Here is a 26,675-nt window from a genome sequence, read left to right as displayed (position 1 = left end):
CAGTACATGTTATGACTAGGATTAACACTTTAGGCTCAATTAACTGTTCAAATTTAAGTTTGATATGAAGCACATCATGGCTTCACACAGTAAAAATAAGTAGTGAATACTGTGGCAAATAGTGAACGTGACTGAAAATTCTTAGTGATGGTTACTAAAATGTACAGTGATGTTCACTATGGCTATCACAAGATCTATAGTATGTTCACGTTGAGCTGAATCCTCAAAAACATTTAATAACTCATGGATGCAACTACACACGATCTTGAAATTTGGCTCATTTGTAGTGCTGCTTGATCCGCTAAAAATATTTCAAAATCTTGTTGGTCAAATGTTTGACATAATATTTATGGCCAATCAAAATTTTTGCAATACATTTCCTATGGGGAAGCCATATAAGTACAGTGTCCATTACAGCCCTTTCCCGAACTTATAATGGAGCCAAACCGTACGTGTCTGTTGTTGACACCTTTGCTGTTACCAATAATCATCTGATAGGCTGAAATGTTAACTCTGTTGAGAAAAAATCCACTTTCAATTTTTAGCTGTTTTTCAGGATTCAGCTCAACGTGAACATACTATAGAATTGCCATAATTATAGTAACTAATATAAGCAGCAGAGGCACTTCTATTACTTTTCTTCATTTGTAGCACTTCATTTTACAATTCAAAGCACTTTGTTTTTCGATAATGAATATGCTCACTATCTTGCAGTAATAATTTTTTATAGCATGCCTAGGCATTAATATACAGCAGTCAGTTGCATTACATGTACAGTGGAATCTCCTGTCCCAAATGAGAAACTTATGCGGTAATTCACCTGTCTAAAACAGATATCTACTTATAACTGGCTTAAACAATATTGTCAAGCTCCCATTTTTATATAGTGGTCAAGTAAACATAAAGAATCATATTTGTAATTTACGTAGTGCATATAAATTACATAACATGTTCATCAATTATTACAATAATAATAATACAGCTACTGCACATACAGTCATTGTTACATAATTACGTGCAACTAGTTTGCAAAGATCGTATAAAACTATACATACATATAATTGGTGTGAATTGTTCATACTATGCATTAATAGACGTTGCATCATCTTCTTCAAGGCCTATGAAAAGATACGGTCATTTATTATGCACCATAATAAGTTCACATAGCTACACATGAATACACATAACACAAACATATGTAAACTTGCATTATCAACTTAATAATTGTGACATGACACAGCTACGTATACAAGCAGGAAATTTAATGTTGAAAATTACACCACTAAACAATAATAACACAAGCACATTTATGTAACCCAGTAAGTGAAGAGTGTCACATCACATAAATACTAACATGTTTACTATCCTAAATGGCACAAGAATTTTCATTAAAGTATGAAGTCTCTCCCATTAATGTGCTACTGCAAATCGACACCTTGTGCTGTCAGTAAAGAGAAACGGGACACAAAAGAGGACAAAGGTAAGTCCATGATGCATGCATTGTACACACTGAAAGGCATTGTCGAGTATGCCAAAAGGAACCTGTCAGGCTGGAACAATGTCCAACAGTAATGGAAAGCATTTCGGGTTGTACTGAAGGCACTTTTGGGCTAGTTTATACCTATAACCAATAGTGATGCACCAATACCGATACTAGTATCGGTATCGGCCCTATTTTTGCGGTATCGGTAAATCTATAAATGTCCGATACCAACCGATACTTTAAATGACGTCATTTAATTACTTATCAAGATGGCGGCGTACATAGCGCATTGAACAGAGTTGAGGAAAAGCTGATATAAGCCATGAATTCCTTAAAAGCCAAGTACTAGCATTATTTAGTACAGTGGAAACTGAAGTAAGCCACGAAATAAGATTCATTGAAGCCATAAACTATTATCTTCGTGCAATTGATAGCCACAAAACCAGCAAACTGCAGTTAATGAGATTAACAAATGAGTTTAGTAAGCTAAATCACTAACTGTTGCTTGTGAGAAATGCCTGTGGAGCAAAGTATTGGTATCGGATCAGTAGTGAAAAAGTGGTATCGGTGCATCACTAATAACCAATACTGCAAAGGTTCCATGAAGGTACTGTGAGGCTGGCTTCTGGTCAATATTTCTTTGCGAGAATGTGCAAATCTCCATTAACCCTACCATATATACAGTACTACTGTACATACTGTACTGTATGATATAATTCTAATTTTCAAATAACAATTACATGAGTTATAAACCAGTTAGATCAGCAATTGTCTTGAATCATACGATTAATTCAACAAAGTCCAGGCATGTGCAGTTATTTGCGGTGACTGTTCTACTAATGACTACTCTATTAGAGTAACTTGATAGTTTTTACAAACTGCAAACAGCAAATTCTCTTCACAGCTTACAATGATGTTCTTATAATTATCAGCATAATTCACAATATCTTATATGCCTACTGCTAGCTACACTGGCATTATGTCTAAAAAGTAATAATGTGTACTGTAAATTGATATGGGCTTCCACTGGATATAATTACATAGGCTGCAGCTGCTTTGTTAAAACTCACGGTACAAATGATAGTGTGGTCATGATGGTTGACTGTTGTATTTGAGTTTTAAACCACTAGTTATTGTTTAACGCTAGCAGTTTCTTTGTCCACCCAAACACTTGGATGATAGAAAACACCAATAGAGTATGCTAGTATGGTATTTCAAAGGTTTTCCTACAGTCTATTCCAGTGCAATAACAATATAATACTAGTTGTATTTAGATACACACGTTTAAACTTCTGATCTCCTTTCCCCATATCTACTACAGGATTAGACATCACCACTGGTTCATTAGATTTCTTCCTGTAAGACAAATCATGTTAGTATCACCATTGTGATAAATACGTACAACTACATACTTTTTGTATAACACATACACTATCCCTGGTATAACAGTGGTAACAGCAGTCAAGATGGCCATTGCTACTAACACAGACACCACGATAGCCACTGTGGAACCTGTAAAACAAGAAAAAAAAAAGGCACTCACTTGCATGTACAAAATAACAAGTGCAAGGAAAGTTTCTTGTACTTGTTTGTTTACTGTTGTGTAACATAAATCCACCCCAAAAACACCTTCGCTGTAAAAAAAAGGCGCGTCCAAGACACTACAAGTACCTGTAATCAAATATAATTAAAAACAGCTCAGTTGTAGGGAAAGATTTCATGAAAGTAAAAATAACTGGTAACTTAAAGAACTGATATCTGGAGCGGCCAAGAATCAATCTTAATCCAACTACTTATACAAATTTTTTTTAATTCGTGCAAAAATACCTAGCATTGGCTGTAAAAAAAGTGCACCCATGAAAGTAACTGGCAATTGAAATAGTTGATATCTGAAGCGGCCAAGAATGAATGCTGATATACAACTAATTGGAATTAACAAAAAGTTTAACATTGAACCTTTGTCTTTCAGCTGTGTTCTACATTCACTCTTGCTGCATCATAAATTGATTTCTTTTAACTCTAATTGGCTGATAATTTGGCCGCTTTATTTAATATTCAGTGTATAGAGCAAAAAAAAGGCGGCCAAATTATCAGCCAATTAGAGTTAAAAGAAATCAATTTATGATGCAGCAAGAGTGAATGTAGAACACAGCTGAAAGACAAAGGTTCAATGTTAAACTTTTTGTTAATTCCAATTAGTTGTATATCAGCATTCATTCTTGGCCGCTTCAGATATCAGCTATTTCAATTGCCAGTTACTTTCATGGGTGCACTTTTTTTTACAGCCAATGCTAGGTATTTTTGCACAAATTAAAAAAAAATTGTATAAGTAGTTGGATTAAGATTGATTCTTGGCCGCTCCAGATATCAGTTCTTTAAGTTACCAGTTATTTTTACTTTCATGAAATCTTTCCCTACAACTGAGCTGTTTTTAATTACATTTGATTACAGGTACTTGTAGTTTCTTGGATGCGCCTTTTTTTTACAGCGAAGGTGTTTTTGGGGGTGGATATCACTCATTTTTGTTATAGTGACAGTCTCACTGGTGGAACAACAAAATTGTTAAAATGGTAACATTTAGATGACTGATATTTGGAAATTAGCAATAATATTATTATCTTGGAGAGTCAAACATGTACACCTGTGATCGTGTTTGACAAAGGCATGCACATTACAGACACTGTTCACACTGTAAATTTGGAAGTATGAATTTACAGTGTAGAATAGACAGACTGTTCTATTAGAGTATAGATCTATGTTTACTGTGGCATTCATTTACTATTAACAAAATTTTACAATATCTCATCTGTGGTAAATGCTTTAGATTATGCTCATAATTAGCAAGTGCCTAATTAGTTCACAATTACTACACAGCTGGCTATTGACTGTTCTATTAGAGTATATTTATCTTTTTTTATAATATTATTTACAAAATATAAATACTTCAGGCATCTTATGCTCAAACTTAAGCATTAACTGGGTGCCTAATAAATTACTACACAGCTAGCTATGCATAATTTTGACTGAATTCATAATACAGACAATTTATTGCACAAGCACTGATGGGTGGTATTACAATGCAATGCTTACCAGCAGCTTACTTAGTTCACTGCAGCTATATACACGTAAGTCTCAGATTACATTTCAAGTGTTTGTGTGTTGTGGCACTGTAGGGAAACACTATGCATCTCTTCGTCTCAATAACTGCGTCATCATCATATTTAGATCAACTGTTGTAACTGGATTGACAAGGTGTACAGATATTCTAGTCATACAGAATCAATAAAGAGGGATCAGTAAAGAGGATGGAGGGAAACCAACAAGATATCAGTTAATTGAACAAGAATTATTGGAGGAACAGTCAAAATGCACTTAAATGAAACATCTCAATTATTATTCAAAACTCTTTGCTGATACAATAACCATGAACTCTGCTCTGGCAATTATTGTAGAACATTAAATAATTTGATTCTTAGTGTGTAGCTAGAGCCTTAGGCCTCATAGTGCATGGAATAGCAATTTATACAGGCAGATCAAAGAATACCTTGTATACGCAACCTGAAAGCTCAATACATATAGTCATTATTATCAAAGAGTCCATACAAGCATATAACAAGAGTTCATTTTAATATGGGACTCTAACCATCTTTTGGACAATGTAAATATAAGGATACAACCAGTGCATTGAGATCCGAGCCTTTTTGACTGGAATTAAACTTTCAAACTTATGGTCACTGAAGGACTAAAAGTTGCAGTATAGCTACTTAACTAAAATTTTCTGAGGGAGTATGCCCCAGGGGCCCAGACTATATAGACCAGTTGACTTAGCCTTAGCTACCACTTTCACCTTACTCTGGTGCCCCTGATGTATCAGTAACATATAATAGAGTAGCTATAGAAAAAGCTAGTTAATGCCATAGGCATATAGCCAGGGGCGGGCATTTGCCCTACCACCACGCGTTCTATGCAACCATATTCATCATCACACAAACAATTAGCAGCACACAAACAATCCTATATATAGCTAGGCTATAGTACACACGTACCGCATTGCTGAGCCATGACTAAGGACAAGCACCACACAAGACTGACAATTATCACGTGATCTATTTAGGTGAAGTCCCTTGGAATGTCCCTGCAACACCCCGAGCGGACACACGTGATATGCGGTTTCAATTAAAATTGAACTAATGTTTAAAATGGCAGTCCAAGAAAGGAGAGTGAGAGAGAAGTAATGAGACTACATTAAGTCTTATTGTAACTGGATTTCATTTCATGGTGAGGTGTACTTTAATGCAGAGGCCGTACACCATTGCTGAAGTATGAAAGAATAAGAGTCTGGAGTGGAGGTTAACGAAACCAAGAGTTAATAATAAGAGAGGAGAGTATCTAACGCTGTATAGGCCTGTAATAGATGATTGCGCAGAAGTTAAACGGCTTCCTTTCCGTGTAACGTACAGGCTTCTAGTATTTGTTCGTTTCCTTACCGCAATTAGTTTAGCCGCACCGTGATGAATCCTCGAGAATATTCGAAGACTGAACTAAAGACTGAGCTGTATGTACAGGGAACAGTGCTCCTTCCATTGAAGAATGCTCAAAAGTAGGGTAACATGGCGACGCAGTGAAAATTCGAAGCGATACTCCGCCTTTGGTTCAGTGTTTATTGGTTTCTCAGACGCTCTCCCCCAGAGTTATCTTCGAGGTTAACAGCTACACTTCTTTACACAACAGAGCGATGCTCTTCGTGGTGAACTTGAACATTGAGTTGAACGCACGCCCTTGTGTCTGGGATAGCCTTTGTGGTTAAATGCGAAAATATACTAGCCAGTCTGTCGTTACGCGGAAAAGAAGCCGTTTAACTTCTGCGCAATCATCTGTTACAGGACTATACGGCGTTAGACACTCTCCTCTCTATATTATTAACTCTTGACGAAACTGATTAGATCGAGGATTAGATCATCGACACACACTGATTAACCGAATTTATGGTATTTTAGAGACCCGCCAGACAAAATCTCCTAGTAGCTCCACTAGCTCGTATTATCTCATGGCCGAGCTCATGGCGAGATTGTTGACAAGGTGTACGGACCAATTACCAAAAACCCGTGGCTATCTTGTCATTTTCCACTTACATCATCATCAGAAGTCTTGGAACTTTGGCTGCAGGTGAAAGTCAGTAAGCGAATCTGTCAGATATCAATGTTTGTATGAAAAAGTATACCCATTCACATATTCTGGTGTAAATTACTGAATTTATGTACAGCGAAACTTATGAAGAAGTTTGCTGCATGACACAGACATTATTTTGCTTAATCATGGTACACTGTAATTTTCACAAACTAACCTGCAGAACTAATTCACAGTGCTTTGTTTCATTGTAACACTATAATGTAGTGAAGGTTAACAATGGCTGTCAAGACATCGAAATAAATCAGAGCGTTCCATTCCAAATATCTGGCATTCAATTTGCCATAGAAAAAGTAAGTGATTTTCAACCGTAAAATGACAAGCTTAAATTTCCTCTGATTTCCTTCTGCTATAGCTCATCTTAATCGCTATTCACTGCTATTTCCAAATCTGGTTCGAATCTGAGATATCTATCACGTGTCGTGGGTTATTACACCTTTTATTGCATGACTCCAAAACACTCAATACAAAATGTATGGGGAAATTTGCTACACCCGGTCAGTTTAGACCATTTTGACGAGCCAAAATTTCTGTGAATTGGACTTCTTTTGGCATCATTGTACTCGTAGAGAGTTGCTCTACATGTATCAAATTCAGAAAGTTACTAAACAGACTCGAGATAGGCAGTACATGATAATTAATTTAATTTTTAATAATTTTGCAATTGAAATGTATTGGACATGCCTGTTCCAGCTGGCATTTTTGCCATGAACAAAAATATAGCAAATGTCCGCAAACTTCTTGATATGCCTTCTATTCAGGTCTCTTAAACGAATAAAATCCCCAAATGTTTATTTTGTGTAAAAAGTGACAAATTTAAGTGTATTGCATTTAATGCTCACCTATCTGTTTTTACAGGCAATCTAGTCATAGTGATTCACCCACTAACAGTGGATGTGGTTGTGATACTTAACGCTGGACCAGGTAGGACCCTTATTAGTATTGTGAATTTCGGATCAGTTTACATACAGAACTCAAGGAATTATATTGTGTTTTCTTTTTGTAGTGCTCAATATTGTGACGTCAAAAGGTGTCATGAATTTCTACATAATTAGTTGATATTGTACTATCTCATATGATGGTATCAAACTAATACCCAGGTCAGTTTACGTGCTGTGCATATAGTATTAATGTTTTCCTAGTACCCAGATTTTTTGGTATATTGTACGTGTTAATGACACTGTTGGTTTTGCAGGCGCCATCTGGTCATAGCAGTTCACATACTAGCAGTCGGATGTAGTCATGGTAAGTCACGCTTGACCAGGCAAAAATGCTTGTTTGTTGTTTTACAGGACTGGTCTGTTGTGTTGTCAGAATACCAAGCAAATTGTATTTTGTGGTGACCACAAGCCCAGCCCTAGTGATAATTGGCCAGTTGTCTGATTAGCAGCTTTGACTTAAGGTATGTGCACAAGCTCACAGCAATTGCTTTGTAAGTTGTACTTTTATGCACAAATGTAACTTAAGATCAGGTATTGGTTGTAAAATGGGTTAAACAATATATCAGGTATTTGCTTAGCTTAAAAGTGGGAATTGCAACAATTGCAATCCGGAATTTCCTGTTGTATAGTTAAGAAATATATTTAATATATTGTACATTCTGTGTGGTGGCCACTTGTTGTTTGACAGGTCTCCTCGTGTTCATGTTTACATACTTAGGCACCAAAACACATTTATGTTACCTCTGGTACACCAGATTCACTTATAGCCTTGAATATAACTTTTTAAATGTTTAATTCAGTGCCTGTTTGTTCTTTTACAGGGCTCACTTAATCTTGTGTCATCATGAAGACATCTAAGAAATAATCACTTGGTGTTAAACTGATGTTTATTAAATTTTTGTTATGTGTTGTAATAGCATTGTTACATGTTTACTCTACTGCAAAAAATTTTCATGGATACTGCAGCCATCTTATCCACAATTAGAATTGCCTTATTAGTAGCTGTCACAGCAGTTCACACTTCCACGGCAGTTTCACACCTCCACAAAGCACCATCTGGCAGTGTAAGGTGGAGCTTGTGTTGTGGCTTTCATTATGTACGTAATGTAGAGCAACAAAGTTTTGTTTGGAATGTGGTTTGTGACTGTACATGAGTTTTGGTCATTCCACACAACTTCCAAAATATTTCTTGTATCATAAGTGGTGCATGGCACTAAATGGAGTATTGACGAACGATTTATACACCTTCCCTAGTGTCTGTACGTTCTTCACGCTTTCACACCTTGTTTATAAGACATCTGCCGATTATAAACGCTCGCATGGGGCGTGGCACTAAATGGACTCTAAAAGATTTCTGCTTAAAATGCCTTCCCTAGGAAACTTAAGGGTCTGCATGCTTTCACAACTTGTTTGTCAGACATTAGGGCTTGTGTCCACATCGTGTCTTTAAAAGTTATTGTAGGGATTACAGGTTTGAATGGAGAAAATACGCGTAAGGCCAACCAGAATTAGATAATGTCAGGCCTAGACGGCCGATACAAACACGGGTAAGATGACTGGTATAACGTGACGATACGTGTAATACAAGGTAGAGAATTAAAGTGAGATATGTCTAAATATGGCTATATTTTTTATTTTAACAAGGTCGCAAGAAAACGACGACGGATAAAGATTTTATTACGTAACCCAATACAAATCCATTGAGAGATGTTGCGTAATCCAGGGCTAATATTGCAAAACCGACCCTACACGTAAATAACTCACAGTAGTGGTCGTCGCGTCTTTTAATTGGGCATGCGCTTCGTAATTTTTAGGCCGTGCGCCTCACTACCATGAGTCTTGATATGAGTAGTGAACCAGCACATATACTACATCAAAGGATAGAATGGCACCAAATATGTCAAACATGTTTTGCATTTGGATACATGCTCTGACTATCAATTCCTGAAATACAAAGTGGCCATTTAATGTCTGCAACTATGTCCCCTGTTACAAACTAAGAACAGTATGAGAGGTGCCCCCTACAATTAAACCATAAAAATATAGAAAATATGGAAGATTTCCAATATGATTATGACAGACAGCACGATGAAACTATTATGTGCCATTAGTGAATCAACACCTATGTGATAGTGGAGAAAGAAGTGGGACATAAAGGAGGACAAAAGTAAGTCCATGATGTATGCATGCACTGTAGCTGCTGTGGTAGGTGAAAAGGCAAGTCTCTGAGTGATGTCAAACAGTAAAGAAATTAAGCCTGCAGCATTATAGCTGAAGGCATCTGATTAGTCAGTAGAAACTTAAGTTAAATACTTGCTAAAAGTGTGTTATGTCTAATCAATATTTCCATGAAGGAAAAGTGAAGCAAGTGATTTTTTTTTGGTAGGAAAGTGCAACCCTACTGTATGATAAGACCACACTAAACATTTGCCATCTTACCATTGTCATCACCACCATCATCACGACTTCCTCCAGTGTTTCCACCACCTACATAAATGTAACACATGTACAAATAAGACTGGCATTGATGGAGTCCATAATAAATATGACTCTTGATAATACAATAAAGTATGCTTACACTATTGCTAACTACATATATTACACAACCTGATTCAAACTTGATCAGTTTTACAACATGCGTAGCTGCTTGTCAGACAATCAGCTAGTTATCATAGTGCTGTGTAATGATATGTCTGAGGCTGCAATAACTGAGCTGAAACAATATCATTTTAAGCAATACTTGTTAAACCATATTTTGAATGTTAGTAACTTACACAAGCTTCACATAAAACTTATCTGGTAACTAATCAACTCATCCAACTGTCTGTCAAGATGTAGTAATGAAAATGCTAATTAGAATAGTGACAACTAGTTGTGGAAATGATAGTGTGGCAGCATCTCTGTTGAAAGAATGGAAATAGAGTCAGTTCTACAACATCCACGATTATTTCTTCACAATCTTCATCAGTACTAAGCCTTCTGATGTTTCTATACCACAAGAAATTAGCACAGAGAGGGAACATATATTGATGCACATGCCAGTATATGTAGAAAAGCTAGTAGTCCATTAACCAACAGTGGTTGAAACAACAATACCCATATGAACCATCCAATCATCTGCTGAAAAGATAATTTCGCAAGTTAGAACTGGTAGTATGTAAATGGGAAAAAGACTACAAAAGGACTTTGCTACCATATATCAACACAATTTGACAGGAGAAACCTCCCACCAATAACACAGGTATTTCATGCCATATAGAGGGTTGTTACTAAGTTCCTTTGTGCTGCTGTTCCTTTTAGTAAAACAGAGCGCCTGCTTCAGAAAGATTTTTGAAGAAAGTGATATCTGATTGAATATCATGTAGTGCTGGTAGAACCCCATATTTAGCAAAGCCCACTTGTTAAGTTTTCTTGTAACTATTGGTGTTATCTATAGTACTAACATCTGCACAGATACTCATCTGACACTTAGAGAGCAGGTATGCTGTTCGTCAAGACACCGATAGCTCTTATTTACTAATTTCTTCAATGGATTCCTTCAAGGTTTCCTTTCTTCAAAACTTAATAATGGACTAACTAAAACAAGAGCTTTCCATTTGTCTTGGTCAAGAAATAGAACTTAACCCAAAAGTCTAGGAAAACGTTCTTGGGCAACCTTCGTCCACCACTTCTGAACAAGTTACCCTTTCTGTTTTAGCAGTTGTATCTTAAGTTACAGCACAATAAAATGACTATGTATCACATGGCTTTGTATTGCCCTTATTACATCACCATTATGCAAATGTTACATATTCATAGTATTACCAGCCAAAGTTATCTGCTGCTAAAGCATAACATTGCAACAAGTATTGTGTATTAATATGCTGTAACTCTATGATCTTCAAATTGGAATCAGGGCCGGAGGAGAGGAAATTGAGTTGGTCAATATGTTGAAGTTGCTACTATATACATGGTGTTGCCAATGAGAGGAGTTGCTGCACAGTGTGCTTTGCACACTCTGCGAAGTGCAAAGCACAAGCTTTCTGGGGGGTCTGGGGGCATGCCCCTCACAGCAAATGTTTGAAAATTAGACACTCAAATATGCAATTTTAGTGATATTTCACTGCTAGCTAGCAATATAAATCTCAAGCCTATAGCTATCTGTTGTTCTTCAGACTTTCTATACTATGTATGTATGTATATAGGTAATTGTATAAACCTGACATACAGGGGACACAGCATGAAACTTGCTAGGCTCATGCAGTGTACAGTTAGTTATAGCAATTAGAAGTTCAAGGGGGTCTGGGGGTGCAACCCCCAGGAGGTGTAGAATTTTTGCAATATAAAGGCTTGAAATGCATTAAAATTGATGCTAAAGTTTAAAGTAAAACTAGCTAGCAACTTGCAACTTTCCCTCCAAATTTCACAGGAAACCCATGCAAACTCCTTATCCTATATTTACGAGTAGGCAGCTAGCCGGATACAGTGAATAGCTACACAGCTACAAAAATGCAGTATACTAGACTGGTTTGTATGCAATATAAGTGAACGGATCATCACATAAATATACTGGTGGACAGTCACGAGATCAATTACTATTTGAGAACGGCACGATGTGGGGTGAGACTGAAAGTTTGCTCAGTATTTCAACAGGACGAGTGGGTTGTTGAAGAGGAGTGATTTCTACTCAAGATCTCATCCAGATGGCTGCCATGTAATGTATGGGTGTACAGTAGGGCTGAGCGATACTACCGTTTTAGTGATATATTGCGATAATTTGAAAGTATCAATATCGCGATATTTTGTTATTAACTATCGTGATACCATGTCTGTACGTTACTGTCATTAAAAATCCATTTGTTATGCAGTACTAGGCTAAGAATCCTTGTAAGTGATAAAGTCCGCCCACCTGGTTTCCCCTGCAGAGAGGTGTGAACACCACAACATAACCTCAAAGCATGTGTTACAGTAACTGTTACTGTAAACAAGAATGATAGTGGCCAGTTTGCTATCACCTATAAGGACTTCCTGCAGGAATGCTGAGCAATACAGTATGTAGCAGCAGCTATGATTGACTTATTCATAAGTATCGTGAACTATTCAGTATCGATCGTGACACTAAAATGGCAGTGTTGCTCAGCCCTAGTGTACAGCTTCCTGTCACGGAATGAGGCACCTAGTTTGTCACTGCCAGCCCTTCGCCCAGTAAAAGAAGCAAAGTCAAGAAATGCTAATGATCATTTATGAGGAATGAATTGTGATATAAGTGTGCTGGTTTAGAATCAAAGAAGGCACCTGCCGTACACGTGATAAATTAATGTCAACTGTTAGCACACGTGATACATAGAACCCACATTCATTTCTGTACAAAACGATACAAATGCTATGCTGCACTATGGCTGTACTGTAAGGTAAATGGAAGTACTGCATGTGTAGTTTAGTTAGGCTGAGAAACTATAGGTAACTACCCGTGCCATGCATTTTCAATAACATATTGTCCAGAGATTGCATGGAAAATAATATAGTTCAAGCTGGTCAACTAGTTGGTCCAGCTCCAGATTATTGGACCGGCTCAGGCCTGACCAACCGGACCGTTTCATCCGGCCTCAGGAATGCTGCAGCATCTAGTATACCCTATTACACTAGGTACATTAGGGTGTACTGAATATCAACATATCTCATCGACAGCATTCAGAGTCTGCAGGTGCTCCATACTATATTACATCAAATTAAATAGCATTGCCCACCTTTAGTACTGATTTCTTGAAAACTGCTTTCTTAAAAATTGGTGCATTAAGTCAGATTAAAGATTTAACAAAGTGAACAAAATGGATGCAAAGATTAGAGCTTCCTGTAGTTTTATGTTCAGTGATCTACGTACCTACCTAGTAGTCAATACAACACTGAATGCATCATGTATCACTAACACTGTAGAATTGTACTAGTAACAGTATATAAATCCTGTTACAGGAATATTATAGTACTTTTTTCTCCTTGTACAAGTTTCTAATTTTATACAATCCAAAAAGCCATTCATCCAAATCAGGGTGTAATATATGTATACACTTGCAGTGCATACTAATGTACACATTATGTACAGTCATACCATTGCCAATAACTGTATTATTCTTTACAGGTGTCTCAGCTATTTGTGATGAAAAATTCTTTTTTGTCAATGATCTTTACACATTGTTGACTTACTGTCATTTTTTCCAATTATCCCAGCTGGCACAAAAAGTAAATAAATAATATCGCCTGACACAAACATATTGCCAAGGACTTACTGTCATTTTTTCCAATTGTCCCAGCTATAGGCATAAAAGTAAATAAATAACATTGTCTGACATAAACATATTGCTGAGGACTTACTGTCATTTTTTCCAATTATCCCAGCTGGCACAAAAAGTAAATAAATAACATCGCCTGACACAAACATATTGCCAAGGACTTACTGTCATTTTTTCCAATTGTTCCAGCTGGTAAAATACAAATAATCCACAGCTTGAAACAGAATATATATCATTGATAAACTTACTGTCATTTTTCTCATCTGTGCCAGCTACGCAATATAAAAGTTGGAAAATTACAACTTCCATAGAAGATGGTTTATGCATGATACTAATAACTTTCTTCGTACTATTATGTTAGACTCTCACAAGACAGTTTGCACTTTGCTGAAACATTTGTTGGTTAACATATACAGTACAACTTGCCTCTAAGTTAAAGAATATAATTACTCACATGTGTGTTTATGTGTGTACCATCTGCTTAACAGCTAATCTGTAGATACAGGCTGTACAATCATGCTCTTGTGCATATTTACAGGGAATGCAGGTATCACATGTGTAGAATAGCATTGTACACGTATTCAGCCTTATATAGCTGTGTGTGATGCAGCTAATATTTTCGTGACTCCTCTAAGTGACGATAATTTATGAAGATTATGATGAGAAAGCAGTTCTCAAGTTATCATGCGTTGTACTGTATTACTTTATAAAAGTATTTTCTTTTGCTCAAAGCTACTTTTTAAAATCTCCTTTAGTAAATTTGTGAACAACTAGCACACCCCAAGGTATTGAACTCTTGCATGTGATCTGTACCATGTGCATGTAAAGCACATTATGATTGTGCCAATTGCATATGATGTACATGCACAACTAGCATGTAAGTATTCATGAACTTAGAAAAGAGTAGCATTGTAATCAACAGCATTACAGAATAATGAATATTAGCACTCAATGAAGCAAAGTGTACGAGTGTATGTAGATTTGACTACATGTACAAATAGCATAGACAGACCAAGGAAGCTAATAGAAAACTCATTGAAAGGTGAAGTAATTTTCATGTCACTTGCTACAACCTTTTGCTCTACTGCATTTGTATAACTACAGCTGCTGTACTAATGCCAAAAACCTTTTATGTCTCTGCCATAGAATATTCTTGAATATGACTTGGCTCATCCCTTGACAAGAGTATAGCTGTATTTCCATTCATTGTGTTTCTGTTTTCTACTCTACATTCATATACGTATGCTTAAAAACAACACAATCATACAGAAAAGGTGTAACACAGATTTTGAACCTTAAATGTACATGCAGGAAACGAGATCAAGCAGGCTAGCCACATGACAAGTCACTGAGCTCTGTTACCTAATATTACACTAGTTTGACATCAGAAACCAAGACAGTACACAAAAATGAGCTGGTCTATGCTATGCTATGCTGTAGAGTCGGATTGTTAAGTGCATGCATCATTAAGCGTACATTACTTGTGAAGCGCATACACATTTCTTGAGATTAAGCTGGCTGATAAGTGTACATGATCAAATGTGCAGCTCAACATGCGACAATTCTACACACAGGAAGAAAAGCTGCAAGTACTAGAAAATTAATGTCTCCTTGAGCGCTTACACCTCCTTTGAGATCTCCCTTCACTATGTATACAGCAAATCAGCCTTCTGGATTGTAATACTCTTGTTCATCACGAAGGATTTCACCCAGAAATGGAGTAAAATATCCTTATACACTGGTGTGGTGACCAGCACAATCTACTAGCCACTTTATTACAATGTAGTGCTGTACACCTACAAATTTTTTGTCACTGGTTAATTGTCTACCAATAATTGGCAATAACTGGTTAATTGGTTTGTGTGTATAATTGGCAGACATAATGTACTCAACAAGCCTGTTGGAAGGTTTAGGGTGGTACCAAAGTGACCATCAACATCCTGTCTTGCAATAACAGTTTTTACAATAACATATTTACACATTCTTTGAGGTTATGTTATGATGTGAACACTTGTCAGCAGGGGTAATTTATAGTTTACCAAGTGGGTGGGAAATAACCAGTTTAAAGGTTTCTTCACCAGTTATTGGCTGACCTAGACAACATCCATTAATAACCAGTTAATTTCAAGTTAATTTCCAGTTAATTGGACACCAGTATACAGTACTATTACAATGTACCGTACAGTACTATTACAATGTACCGTACAGCCTAAATATTTTGAGGGGCAAATTTTTTTAGGTTGAGCAATGTTGCTAATAATAAATTTGCAAACACTCCCAAAATGTATTAGACTATATGGAGGTCTACCAAGGATAAAATTATCGCTGGTAACCCCCAAAACCATGAAAATCAGCGAAAATCCCTTCCCCCCCCCCCCCAAATATTTAAGTTATACGGTAGTAAGCACACCATAATTATTTGTTAGGCATATGTGCCTAACAGATAGTAAGATTTTTACAAAAGTTTTCTCCAAAAATTATAAGTGCATGCGCCTAACAACCCGACTTTACGGTAATTCCCTCATACAGCTTGAAGTAATCAAATGAGTGACTATTGTAAATACATGAACATGTGTAGCTATAATGTAGTATATGGATCATACATAACACTACATCCAAAAAGGTGGGAGGGAGGAGTGCGGATGGCAAACTCAGTGTACACAACTATGAACAATTAAACTGAACAGTTAACTGTACCGTTTGATATATCAATGCAAGACAGATGAGGACTCCGTTTTCCACAACTGTACACCGCACACATATTTTACAGACAACAAAAAAAATTTAAACAGCCTTCATTGCAGCTGAACGTAAGCTATGCTAATTTTCTCCAGAAAGAGTTGCCACCAAGATACATTGCATGCAGTAAGGACAACAGCTACAGCTACTCAACACATCATAGGAATACACATATGCATTATATAGTTTAGGATCGTTTTGAAAAATAATATATTTAGCTATAGCCATTGTCAGTGTTGGACAAGTTACTTTTTAAAAGTAACTAGTTACATATTACTTGCAACTGAACTATTTAGTTACAGTTACATATTACCCATAAAATAAAGTAACTATAATAAATTACATATTATATTACTTTGTGTCCACAGCCTTAAGCTGTCACGTGTGAAACTACCACCTTATCATGTGACATGATTTTGTTGTTGGGCAATGTGTAAATCTTGGTTTTAAGTAAGAAGCTGGTGAATAAGCTTCATTCAGTAGGCTTCATTACTTCGTTGTGGCTAGGCGTTACTCAGTGGATTACTAACGAGATCAGTAACTTCGTTACTTATAGTAATAATATTACGTAATATTAGATTCGTTACGTAACTATATTACTTAGGTAACGTGTTACATTTGTAACTAAAATTACTTAGTTATATTACCTGTTTTTAGAGCGTATTTCGTTATATTCCTTAGTTACCACAAAAGTAATAATATTATGTAACGCATTACATAAGTAACGCGTTACTCCCAACACTGGCCATTGTCACAGCTATAGTCCTATTAACCAAGTGCACAATAATTTATTCTGGGAATTACTAAACAGTGCATTGTGTTCTGGGTACATAATTTTATGTTAGGGCTAACTTCACTTTACTTACATACATACGTACATATACACGCCAAATGTTAAATATTTCTGGTTAGGATATGAAAGTGCTGTATCTATATACTACTGTATATTTTATAAATTAATTATACACGTCACACATACACACACCTGTACATCATCTTTAGTACACCTTATTTCAAAACACATGTCTACCTTAGCAACTATCAACAGTAATACTTACCACAAGTTTTTGGTGGCTCAGAAGACACACCTAATATTTACAAAAACAAATGTACATCATTACATACAGTAGTACATAACCATCTGTATAAGCAAGACCCACACAATAAGTTTACTATAAGAAGTGGCAAATATTAAACAACAACAACATAATAATAATAATAATAATAGAAGTTTTCTAACTACTGTATGAACAGACAAATATGATGGCAATATCTATAGTAAATTAATCAATTAGTATCCAATGAAGAAGCGTACAGTGTGTTTTAGTGGTATGGTAGTGGGGCTGACTGTTCAATTAGAGTAACTGACTAAGTTAGTATTCATGTAGTATTCTGTTGTTAAAATACACACATAAAATAAGAACATACAATACACACATACCGCAGCCTTGTGGAGGTAAAAACAATGATGAAACTCCTCCCACACACATATCACCAGCTATCTTGCGATACCTACATTACAGAAGTATATTAAATACCATGTAATAGAGTGATTTAAAAGTACACGGCGCAATCTGTACATGTACATAACTCCATACCCAAACACAAAACTACACATTTGGGTACAAGTACAAAGAATGAATACATATAAAATATTCAAAAAATTAAGACATGTACTCATATATAAAACTCGTGGAGTCAGTTAATGTATATCAAACTGTTTATAGCTTAACAAAATATATTTTGTATGTTATATCCCTATACCATATACAGTACTCACTTACCCAGTTGAACAATTAGGAGGAACATTAGTTCCAAAGTCAGCATCTAATACACACTGATCAAGAATATCATTTCTTCTGTATCCCCACTCGCTACACAAACAGAACGCATTACATATATGATTGCTTTGATGATACTCAAGACCGGACAAGAACTTACTAACCATTCAAAATCTGCTGGTGTACATTCACAAGGTGTGATAGCTACTAGCCTCTCATACTCTCTTCTGTTCCAACAGCACACATCTGGTCGACGACGTTCTATTATCCTAGTCTCTCCCAACAAACATTGCTGATCACCAATACGCTATTAAGATGGTACAATAACAATGACCAAAATGTATCAATAACATACTCCATCAGACATGGTCCAGTTCTCATAATCCACTGCAATACAGTCATGATCAAAGATAGTAGTGAAGTTAACAGTAGTAATGGTCCATACTCGATTATCACGTCCTCCTTCATTACCAAATAACCTACAATACCAGTGTGTTTGATAATTTGAATATGAACTGCTCTCCATTGTCACAGTAACATGTGTTACAAGAACACACACACACACACACACACACACACACACACACACACACACACACACACACACACACACACACAACACACACACAACACACACACAAACACACACACACAAACACACACACACAACAAATACTCACATCACATTCGTGGAAGTTTGGCCAGGTTCAGTCAGAATACCCCACACTATAGATGGTATGGAGGTAAACACGAATGTATTCCAGTTCATACCCTCATTACAACTATACCTACAGTGAGAAGACATGCACATAGTAAGAGTTGGTCATACAGAACACTGGATCATGTAGTTGGTTATGTACAGTAGTTATATTGTCAGATACTACGCAGCACATTAATACACTATAATTGTTGTACTAATAACTCTTGATTATAGAGAGCAGTATATTATGTAAAGTACACATTATTAATTCAATTACTCTAACAGAACATACAGGTATGCATCCACACAAACTTGTCAACAAGACGCACATTGTACTTTATACCGTATAGTGGGTTTTTACTGCACCTATAATTTATCACGAATCTTAAAAGTACAACACAAATTTCTGCGAGTGCAACTAACCGTGAAAATAAAATCCATTGATTTTATTATAACGCATTTGTTAAGCAGTCACATACATGGCTATCATGTTTATAAAGATATTTTGGACTCCTATCAATGGCGAGGAGCTTATTTGTGGGGAAGTGTGCTGCTGCGTGACAACCCAACAGTGGTGGGGCACTTACTGCACGCCCTCTCAAGGATATGCAGTTTGTTTTCGTTTCATGGTGGCACAACAATACTTATCGAGTTACAGGGCAAAAAGACACAAAGTTAAAAACACACAAGATAAAGTAAGCGCAAATTTAATTACCGCGGCTAGCCACTGTTCGCGAAAATAAAGTATTCACGGTAAAAACCTGCTATACGGTATTTAAACAAGTTGATGTTGTGCTACTTCTAAAAACCAGGTGCCATGCAGCTAGCTAACTCATCTGGAATTAACCAACTATGTGTTATTATTTTATTGTTATTAGGGCTAAAACAAATATACCGAATATTCGAATTTGTATTCCATTCGAATTCGTTCGAAACAATTATTGTAATTCAAAACACTGAAATTACAGTAAAGATGGCAGAAACTAGTAATGAGGAATCTTTGTTAGTCTCTACAACTACAACAGACACTGCACTAGAGATGTACCAATAATCGGTCAGCGGTGATCAGATTGGTTGCCGATATGCCTTCCATATTAATAATGGGCACAAACGCTCCGTGAACCCATTAGGGGTGTGCTGAAGAATACGATCCTGGGATCGTATAATTCAGAATTGATTTCCGGACTCCTGTAGAATGATCCCATACCTCTTTACTGAAGAATACGATCCCAAGAGTTTCCTGAAGAACACGATCCTGACGTAGGCATGTGTTCCATACGTAATTTCATTATTTTCAATAGCTCCACCAAATTTTGTACGAATGCCCCAGACTTGCATTGATCCTTGTGTCCTAGATTATCCTACTTGTATAACTACCACTTTAGCTATAGCTATGGATAATTGATAAAACACAATCATGAGATTTTTAATTACCCCTTTGATAAGTGTAGCGATATTTCTTTGATTCATAAATTGATGTTTGATTGATTGAAATGATAGAAATATATAAAAGTTACACAATATACACGTAGTTGCAATCACTGATATGGTAGTCAAAGACTTAATTACAGTAAGTCATGGTAGAGGGTATCTTTCGGTGATACAGTATGACCAATCATGCTATCATATGCCTCTTTTGCTGTCCTTCCAAATCTCTCCCTCCACATAAATTCATCAAGATATTCCAGGAGATGGTCATCACATGTTCCGTGCATCCTCTTCAACTTAGCTTTTGCTCTTGACCAGTAGTTCTCTATATACCGGGTATGAGTCCCTGTAATGGGATCAACAAAGTGAAGGCTATGGTTAACTGATGAATGGGTATAGCCTGCTGCAGATATACAAGAATAAGCTGCCTACTCATCTGAATGTACCACTGTTCCTGGATGCACATGTTGTTGTATGATAGGAAGAAGAGTAGCTGCATTTCTTTGAGCCACTAATTGCATGTATTCTGTTGCTGGACGAGTTGAAATATCAACAATACCAAACATCCATTATTCAGTTTGGGGAGATCTTCCTCTATGGTTCTATAAATACAGCAAATATAATAATATACTGTAAACGATAAGTAGCTATCATAGCAAAACTTAACCTTTGGCTTATGTTCAAACAATAACTCATCAATTTGCACAGTACAGCCTGGCCCTCCTAGGATAGTTGGATCTCTTAACAACTTCCAGGAACAGATATCTCAAAGAAAACTGCAGCAATCGATGATGGTATTCTGACTGATGCCAGTAATTTAAATTCTCTGCTTTTGTGAAGCATCTGCCGACCACAAAAAGATGATTTGGAGCCACTTCTGGAGATCCAAATTAGATTTCTCAAAGAAAGAACCATGCCAGAGGGTCAACCAGGTGCGACAGCTACTATTAGTGCATCTCCAGCTAAACTGATCCTTGACACTTGGCCGTTTCTTCAGATCCATAGTAGTTCCACAGAGCCTACAGTGTGCCTGGTTTGCAAGAAGCCGCTGATGCGCATAATACATCAGGCCTTCTTCGTAGCTTCCATATATTAATGGCCCAAGCTCATCCATAGTTGTTGCAAGGAAGCAATAGTTGTGTAGCTGACAATTAAGCTTTTATACAGTACCATTTCGGATGATATAGTACACATTTCGGATGATATAGTACACATTTCGGATGATGTAGGACACAAGGATCAATGCAAGTCTGGGGCATTCGTACAAAATTTGGTGGAGCTATCGAAAATAATGAATTTAAAATTATGCGCAAAAGCGCACGGAACGCATGTCTACGTCAGGATTGTATTCTTCAGGAAACTCTTGGGATTGTATTCTTCAGTAAAGAGTTATGGGATCACATTCTACAGGAGCCCAGAAATCACAGAAGTATTGTGCACAGAAGTATCTTCTAAACTGTTTTATAGTTTGACTATCGCATTTTTCCCCACAAATTCTCTCGACAAAGCCTCTCTTCATTTTCGTTCGCATATGTAAGGGATACGCCCCCTTTCAACTTGGAGGGATAGGCTATTCCTAATAGTCTATGATGAGCCTTGCACCATTGTTTTTCAGTTGTTAAATGCCTATAAAACCCTGAAGGGAAAGTAATTCATTAAGTCTGAGGAGAGTCGCTACACCTGTATTTCAGAAAAGAAACCATCTCAGAGCAAAGTTTACCCAGAGTACAATATAAGGATAAATTATTGCTCAGACAAAATCGCCAATCAAAAGTGAATTTGGTTGGCCATTAGAAGAAAAGAATTGAACAGTTATAAGATTGAGGCATACTGTCTGTGGGTATGCAAAGCACACCCTGCGCAGTATGAAGCACAAGCCTTCTAGGGGGGTCTGGGGGCATCCCCCCCCACCCCAAGGAAGTTTTTAAAAATAGAACACTCTGAGAGTGAATCTGAGACAAATTTCAACTAAATTTGATGCACATATTTGTACAGATCATTAATTGCATTTGTCAGTAATATGTGTGTACAAATTATATTTTGCATAATATTTTACAAATAAATGAAAGATAAATCGAGTATATATAGCTACTGTTTATTGGATAGATACATCTATGATTCTAGCTAGGTACACTATGTACATATAGGTCATAGTTCCATTGTTACAAAGAGCCAGATCTTGACTTACTGCTGGCACCATTTATAATTATTTACCTAGTTTTCTTGCGAATTGTACTTAACTACCACTTTTCCCGGTAGAGGTGGGTGCGGGCAGAGCTGGCTTCAGTTTATCCCCACTCAACAACGTTTCAACGCTTGCCACATTCTAACCACGAAACGGCTGTCTTTAACTTTTTATAGAATGTTAAGCGGTCCCTCTCATGTTATAACTTGGTGCTTCTTCGTCGCTTTCATCACAACATAAATTGCAAACCACAATTGGTAATTAAGGTAAGCACGAGGTGCAATGATCTAGCTTATGCATGTGTGTTGAGTCGATCCTTCGACGGGACAAAGACTTTACGCAGCGATTGAATAGAGTTGATAAGAACAGATAACGATGGGACAATAATAATAACCATCACAATACATGTTATAAAAGCTAATAATAAAGAATTTCAGTTGCAAAAAATATGGTTGGCACAAATGGCCTACCAAAGGATGCATTGGTCAGTCAACAGCCTACTATGCTTGGAAAATGGCTGATGGCTGACCGTTATATTGTACTCTGTTACCTGTGCAGAAGTTTAATATACAGACTTCATTTCGCTTTTACTTCTTACATAAAAGCTGCTTTTACCACTGTTTAACGATTTTGCCCACGTGGGTATGTACGGACAGACATGGATAGGTAGATAGGTACACACACTTTTACGAAAACAATTTCAGTAAACTGGGTGCGCGCCTGGTTTAAAAAGCTTCTTAATATTGATCGTGTGAATCACAAAGAAAATGTTCAATTGGGACAATCTATGTTGTAGGTCAAAACTGTATGTTCTATTAGAGTAGTTATAGCCACAGATAACTAACATGATATTGGTACTGTCAACTTGATGATCATCCCTGGCAGCTACCAGTAGTCCACCATGATCAATGATCTCCACATGCCACGAGATAGCCAGCGTCTACCAAGCGATGACATATTTACATGGTACAGTATATTTACAATGGGGGGTGCAGTTAGAATCATATAGCTGTACACCCTATAACTTTGACGTTCATGTTGGTACACTGTATGGTGTGTGCGTGGTATGTGTGCGTGTGTTTGTATGGTATGTGCAGTGTGTGTGCATGTGTGCGCATTGCGTACGCGTGTGTGCGAGCATGTACCTGTTCCCAATTTAATCCTCCATCTCTTGTTATGTAGACATTAACATTATCATCACTCAAGTAGGGACCATAGTTACCTGTCAACACCATCAACACATTATACATTACATACTGTAGAAAGAAAGTAGATGTATGCTACAGTATATTAGAGTTTAGTTGTAATACTGCAGATACATTCTATAATACTAATACACATGAAGACAGTTTTCACTAACCATTAGCCACAATAAGACCAGGAGCAGAGTCTCGTTCATAAACCCCAACACGACGGTAGTCAATACTGGAGCCCATGTGAAAGTGAAGGGAACAGTTAGGCTGGAGACGATAATAACGATAAATACCCTATACATGTTTATGTAGTGTGTGTGTGTGTGTGTGTGTGTGTGTGTGTGTGTGTGTGTGTGTGTGTGTGTGTGTGTGTGTGTGTGTGTGTGTGTGTGTGTGTGTGTGTGTGTGTGTGTGTGTGTTGTGCTGTGTTTTGTTGTGTTGTGCTACATGTTTGAATCCACAAACATAATATAGCAATCACTATGCACTCACCATATCACAGTTTATGGGATTACCATCCACACCCAAAGATGGAGCCTCAATTGCCTGCCATCGTGCACCATTATCAAATGTGATCACTGTCCTGTTTTGTTGTGAACGACTTGTGGAAACAAACTGGTTAGCAATAAGTGTCCCATTCATACTGTCGATCTATTTAAAGAACAGAACACCATTGCATATACTTACACACCAAGTAAGTAAATACCATACAGATGGAAATTTTTGAGGAAAGAAATATTTTCAAAAAGTGTAAAAAGTATTTTTTTTATTCACAAAAGTCCAGAAATAGTCAATGGTGATACATGCAATCTACGACTAAGCTGTAATCACATGCGAAATTTGTTCTTCCTACAAAAATTTCTGCCTATACGGTAATATGTAAAGCCCACTGCTACATGAGTACACCAGATACAATGTACTATATCAACTTACCAGTAAGATATCTATAGCTCCATATATGTCGTCCACTACAACATTGTCTAAGGATAAGGAGTAATAGACACCAGTCTCATCTGACAGGTAGAGATCATATTGTCTTGTATGTTCCACTATCACTAAACCTTGTGAGGAACGGTATGAACCCACAATATAGCCCTATAGTGAAGAAGTATGTATGATACAATTTGCTGGTACCTACTCTACTTACTTTAGGTACACCTTGTTATTACTTAGGTTGCTTGTACACACTTACTAATACATATTTAGAGTACGATGTATTGGAGAGGTGCGCAACAAAACTGTACATGAATGTATACACTGTTTGTGGAATAATTGCTTTGATAGAAACCATTGCAAGCAATGGCTGCTGGAAAGAAGTACACATATAGTAAACCATACAAGTACAACGTGTGTTACTTTCACACCTCAGATCAAAGAAGCCGCCTGTACTACATTCGCAATGTAGCCCAGTTAGCAACTTTTCCTGGACTCTACATACCATACAGTACAATAGTAACTGTATAGTAGGGACCATAAAGGAGTAGACATGGCCCACGAAATAATATCACCCAAAAACCAGCCTCAATTTTCCCTGACGATGATGAGGCAGTATTGGTTCGGTAAAACTAAGCCCAAAAAAGCTTTCAGATCAACCCGAAACGCTTTTAACAAGTTGCTACGGAATTTAAAAAAAATTTATTCGACGGAATTTTCTACTGACTAAGTAACTGACTGATGCCTTCAGACAAGCGTAACTCGATAACGGCTAAAGCTGCGGGCTTGATTTTTTCACTGTTCAACGTCACTTTGGCCCAACAGGTGAACATAGCAAACAATGAAGCGTAATGGATACTTCACTTTTCAGACGATAACTGATATAGCTGGGGCGCATGGTGCCATTTCAGATGTGGTATGCGTGGGTTCACCAATCATAATAAAATTATTTACAAAAAAAGTTAACAAACAAGTGCACAAAAAAATTTGGAATTTTCAACTAGAGTAGGGACCATAGCACATCAATAAAAAGTACTGAAACAAGTTGGAGTAGTCCATGATATTAAATCACCGTAAAACAATAAGAAGTGTTATATCCCTACTACTCTAGTTGAAAATTCCTAATTTTTTCGTGTACTTGTGAAATTTAGAACGGGCTACAACTGGGCAGTGATTATATAGACGTTAAGGCCGAAATTGATTGTGGGAATCGATTAATACTCACATGATTAGTATGCATGACTTGGATTTTGCCATGAAAACCACTCAGACAGAGAATATTTTGCTATCCTCACTATCCTACAAGTTAAAAAACGTTGGGCTAAGGTGAAGAGTAGTGCTATAGCTTACTCAATCATTTCTGCAAGTTTATGAATGCAGACCACACTCCCATCATGAAGTTACCACTCTTCACAAAGCAACCACTCTACAAGCAGGCTTACTTATCTAGGCCTTTAGTAAACTTGTAATTATTCCATAAACGATTCAATAGCACTGACTAAAACATTAAACTTGTGTAACTGAAATTCTCCATAATATCTCTAGGATTTGTCTGTTCATCATAACCAAACGTAACCAGCTGCTGACCCATAATTGAAACTTTTAGGTATGCATATATAATATATCCAGTTTTTGCACTTGTATTGACTTGGGTGATTTATCTCCCTGTGCAGGCTATCAGCCTGATTGTGTGGAAGTATTACTGTACATATTAGCTGGCATTCGGGCTTTGTGGCTCTCGGGCAGTCAGGCATACATTTCAGGCAAGCCCTCATGCCTGTGGTACAATTATTAGAATTACTGTACTTCTACGGAATGTGACAACTCACACATGGTGTG

At 36.9% G+C, this 26,675-nt stretch overlaps 1 protein-coding gene and 1 long non-coding RNA gene across 10 annotated transcripts in view; one reads left to right on the top strand and one right to left on the bottom strand.

Moving 5' to 3' along the window:
* Positions 1-890: 890 nt before the first annotated feature.
* LOC136250764 (VPS10 domain-containing receptor SorCS1-like) overlaps positions 891-26,675 on the bottom strand; it is a 32,197-nt gene continuing 6,412 nt past the window's right edge. The window contains exons 9-29 of one of the 7 annotated variants that reach the window (XM_066043047.1): positions 24,837-24,998; positions 24,396-24,554; positions 24,071-24,170; positions 23,856-23,932; positions 23,556-23,650; positions 19,078-19,185; positions 18,753-18,876; positions 18,562-18,704; positions 18,401-18,490; positions 18,058-18,128; positions 17,675-17,704; positions 14,126-14,149; positions 14,043-14,066; positions 13,960-13,983; positions 13,875-13,898; positions 13,792-13,815; positions 13,697-13,735; positions 10,051-10,098; positions 2,896-2,995; positions 2,766-2,839; positions 891-1,118 (exon numbers count right to left, since the gene is read on the bottom strand). In XM_066043047.1, coding sequence (XP_065899119.1) covers positions 1,081-1,118; positions 2,766-2,839; positions 2,896-2,995; positions 10,051-10,098; positions 13,697-13,735; positions 13,792-13,815; positions 13,875-13,898; positions 13,960-13,983; positions 14,043-14,066; positions 14,126-14,149; positions 17,675-17,704; positions 18,058-18,128; positions 18,401-18,490; positions 18,562-18,704; positions 18,753-18,876; positions 19,078-19,185; positions 23,556-23,650; positions 23,856-23,932; positions 24,071-24,170; positions 24,396-24,554; positions 24,837-24,998 — 1,578 coding nt within the window. In that variant the 3' untranslated portion in view covers positions 891-1,080. Of the gene's footprint in view, positions 1,119-2,765; positions 2,840-2,894; positions 2,996-10,050; positions 10,099-13,696; positions 13,736-13,791; positions 13,816-13,874; positions 13,899-13,959; positions 13,984-14,042; positions 14,150-17,674; positions 17,705-18,057; positions 18,129-18,400; positions 18,491-18,561; positions 18,705-18,752; positions 18,877-19,077; positions 19,186-23,555; positions 23,651-23,855; positions 23,933-24,070; positions 24,171-24,395; positions 24,555-24,836; positions 24,999-26,675 lie in introns of those variants that run through there. The other 6 variants (XM_066043048.1, XM_066043051.1, XM_066043050.1 and 3 more) reach the window with 6 other exon arrangements.
* LOC136250770 (uncharacterized) lies at positions 6,104-8,585 on the top strand. Of its 3 annotated transcripts, none has more exons than XR_010698711.1 (5): positions 6,104-6,649; positions 7,529-7,594; positions 7,677-7,770; positions 7,866-8,072; positions 8,433-8,585. It is a non-coding gene; the product is annotated as an uncharacterized lncRNA (long non-coding RNA). The 3 variants fall into 3 exon arrangements; XR_010698710.1 differs by having other exon boundaries at positions 6,106-6,655; XR_010698709.1 differs by having other exon boundaries at positions 6,107-6,659.

This window comes from Dysidea avara, chromosome 3, assembly GCF_963678975.1.
Source record: "Dysidea avara chromosome 3, odDysAvar1.4, whole genome shotgun sequence".
In the NCBI taxonomy this organism is placed as follows: Eukaryota; Metazoa; Porifera; class Demospongiae; order Dictyoceratida; family Dysideidae; genus Dysidea; species Dysidea avara.
The sequence above is the reverse complement of the archived record's forward strand: the minus strand, read 5'-3'. Positions and strand labels throughout refer to the sequence as shown.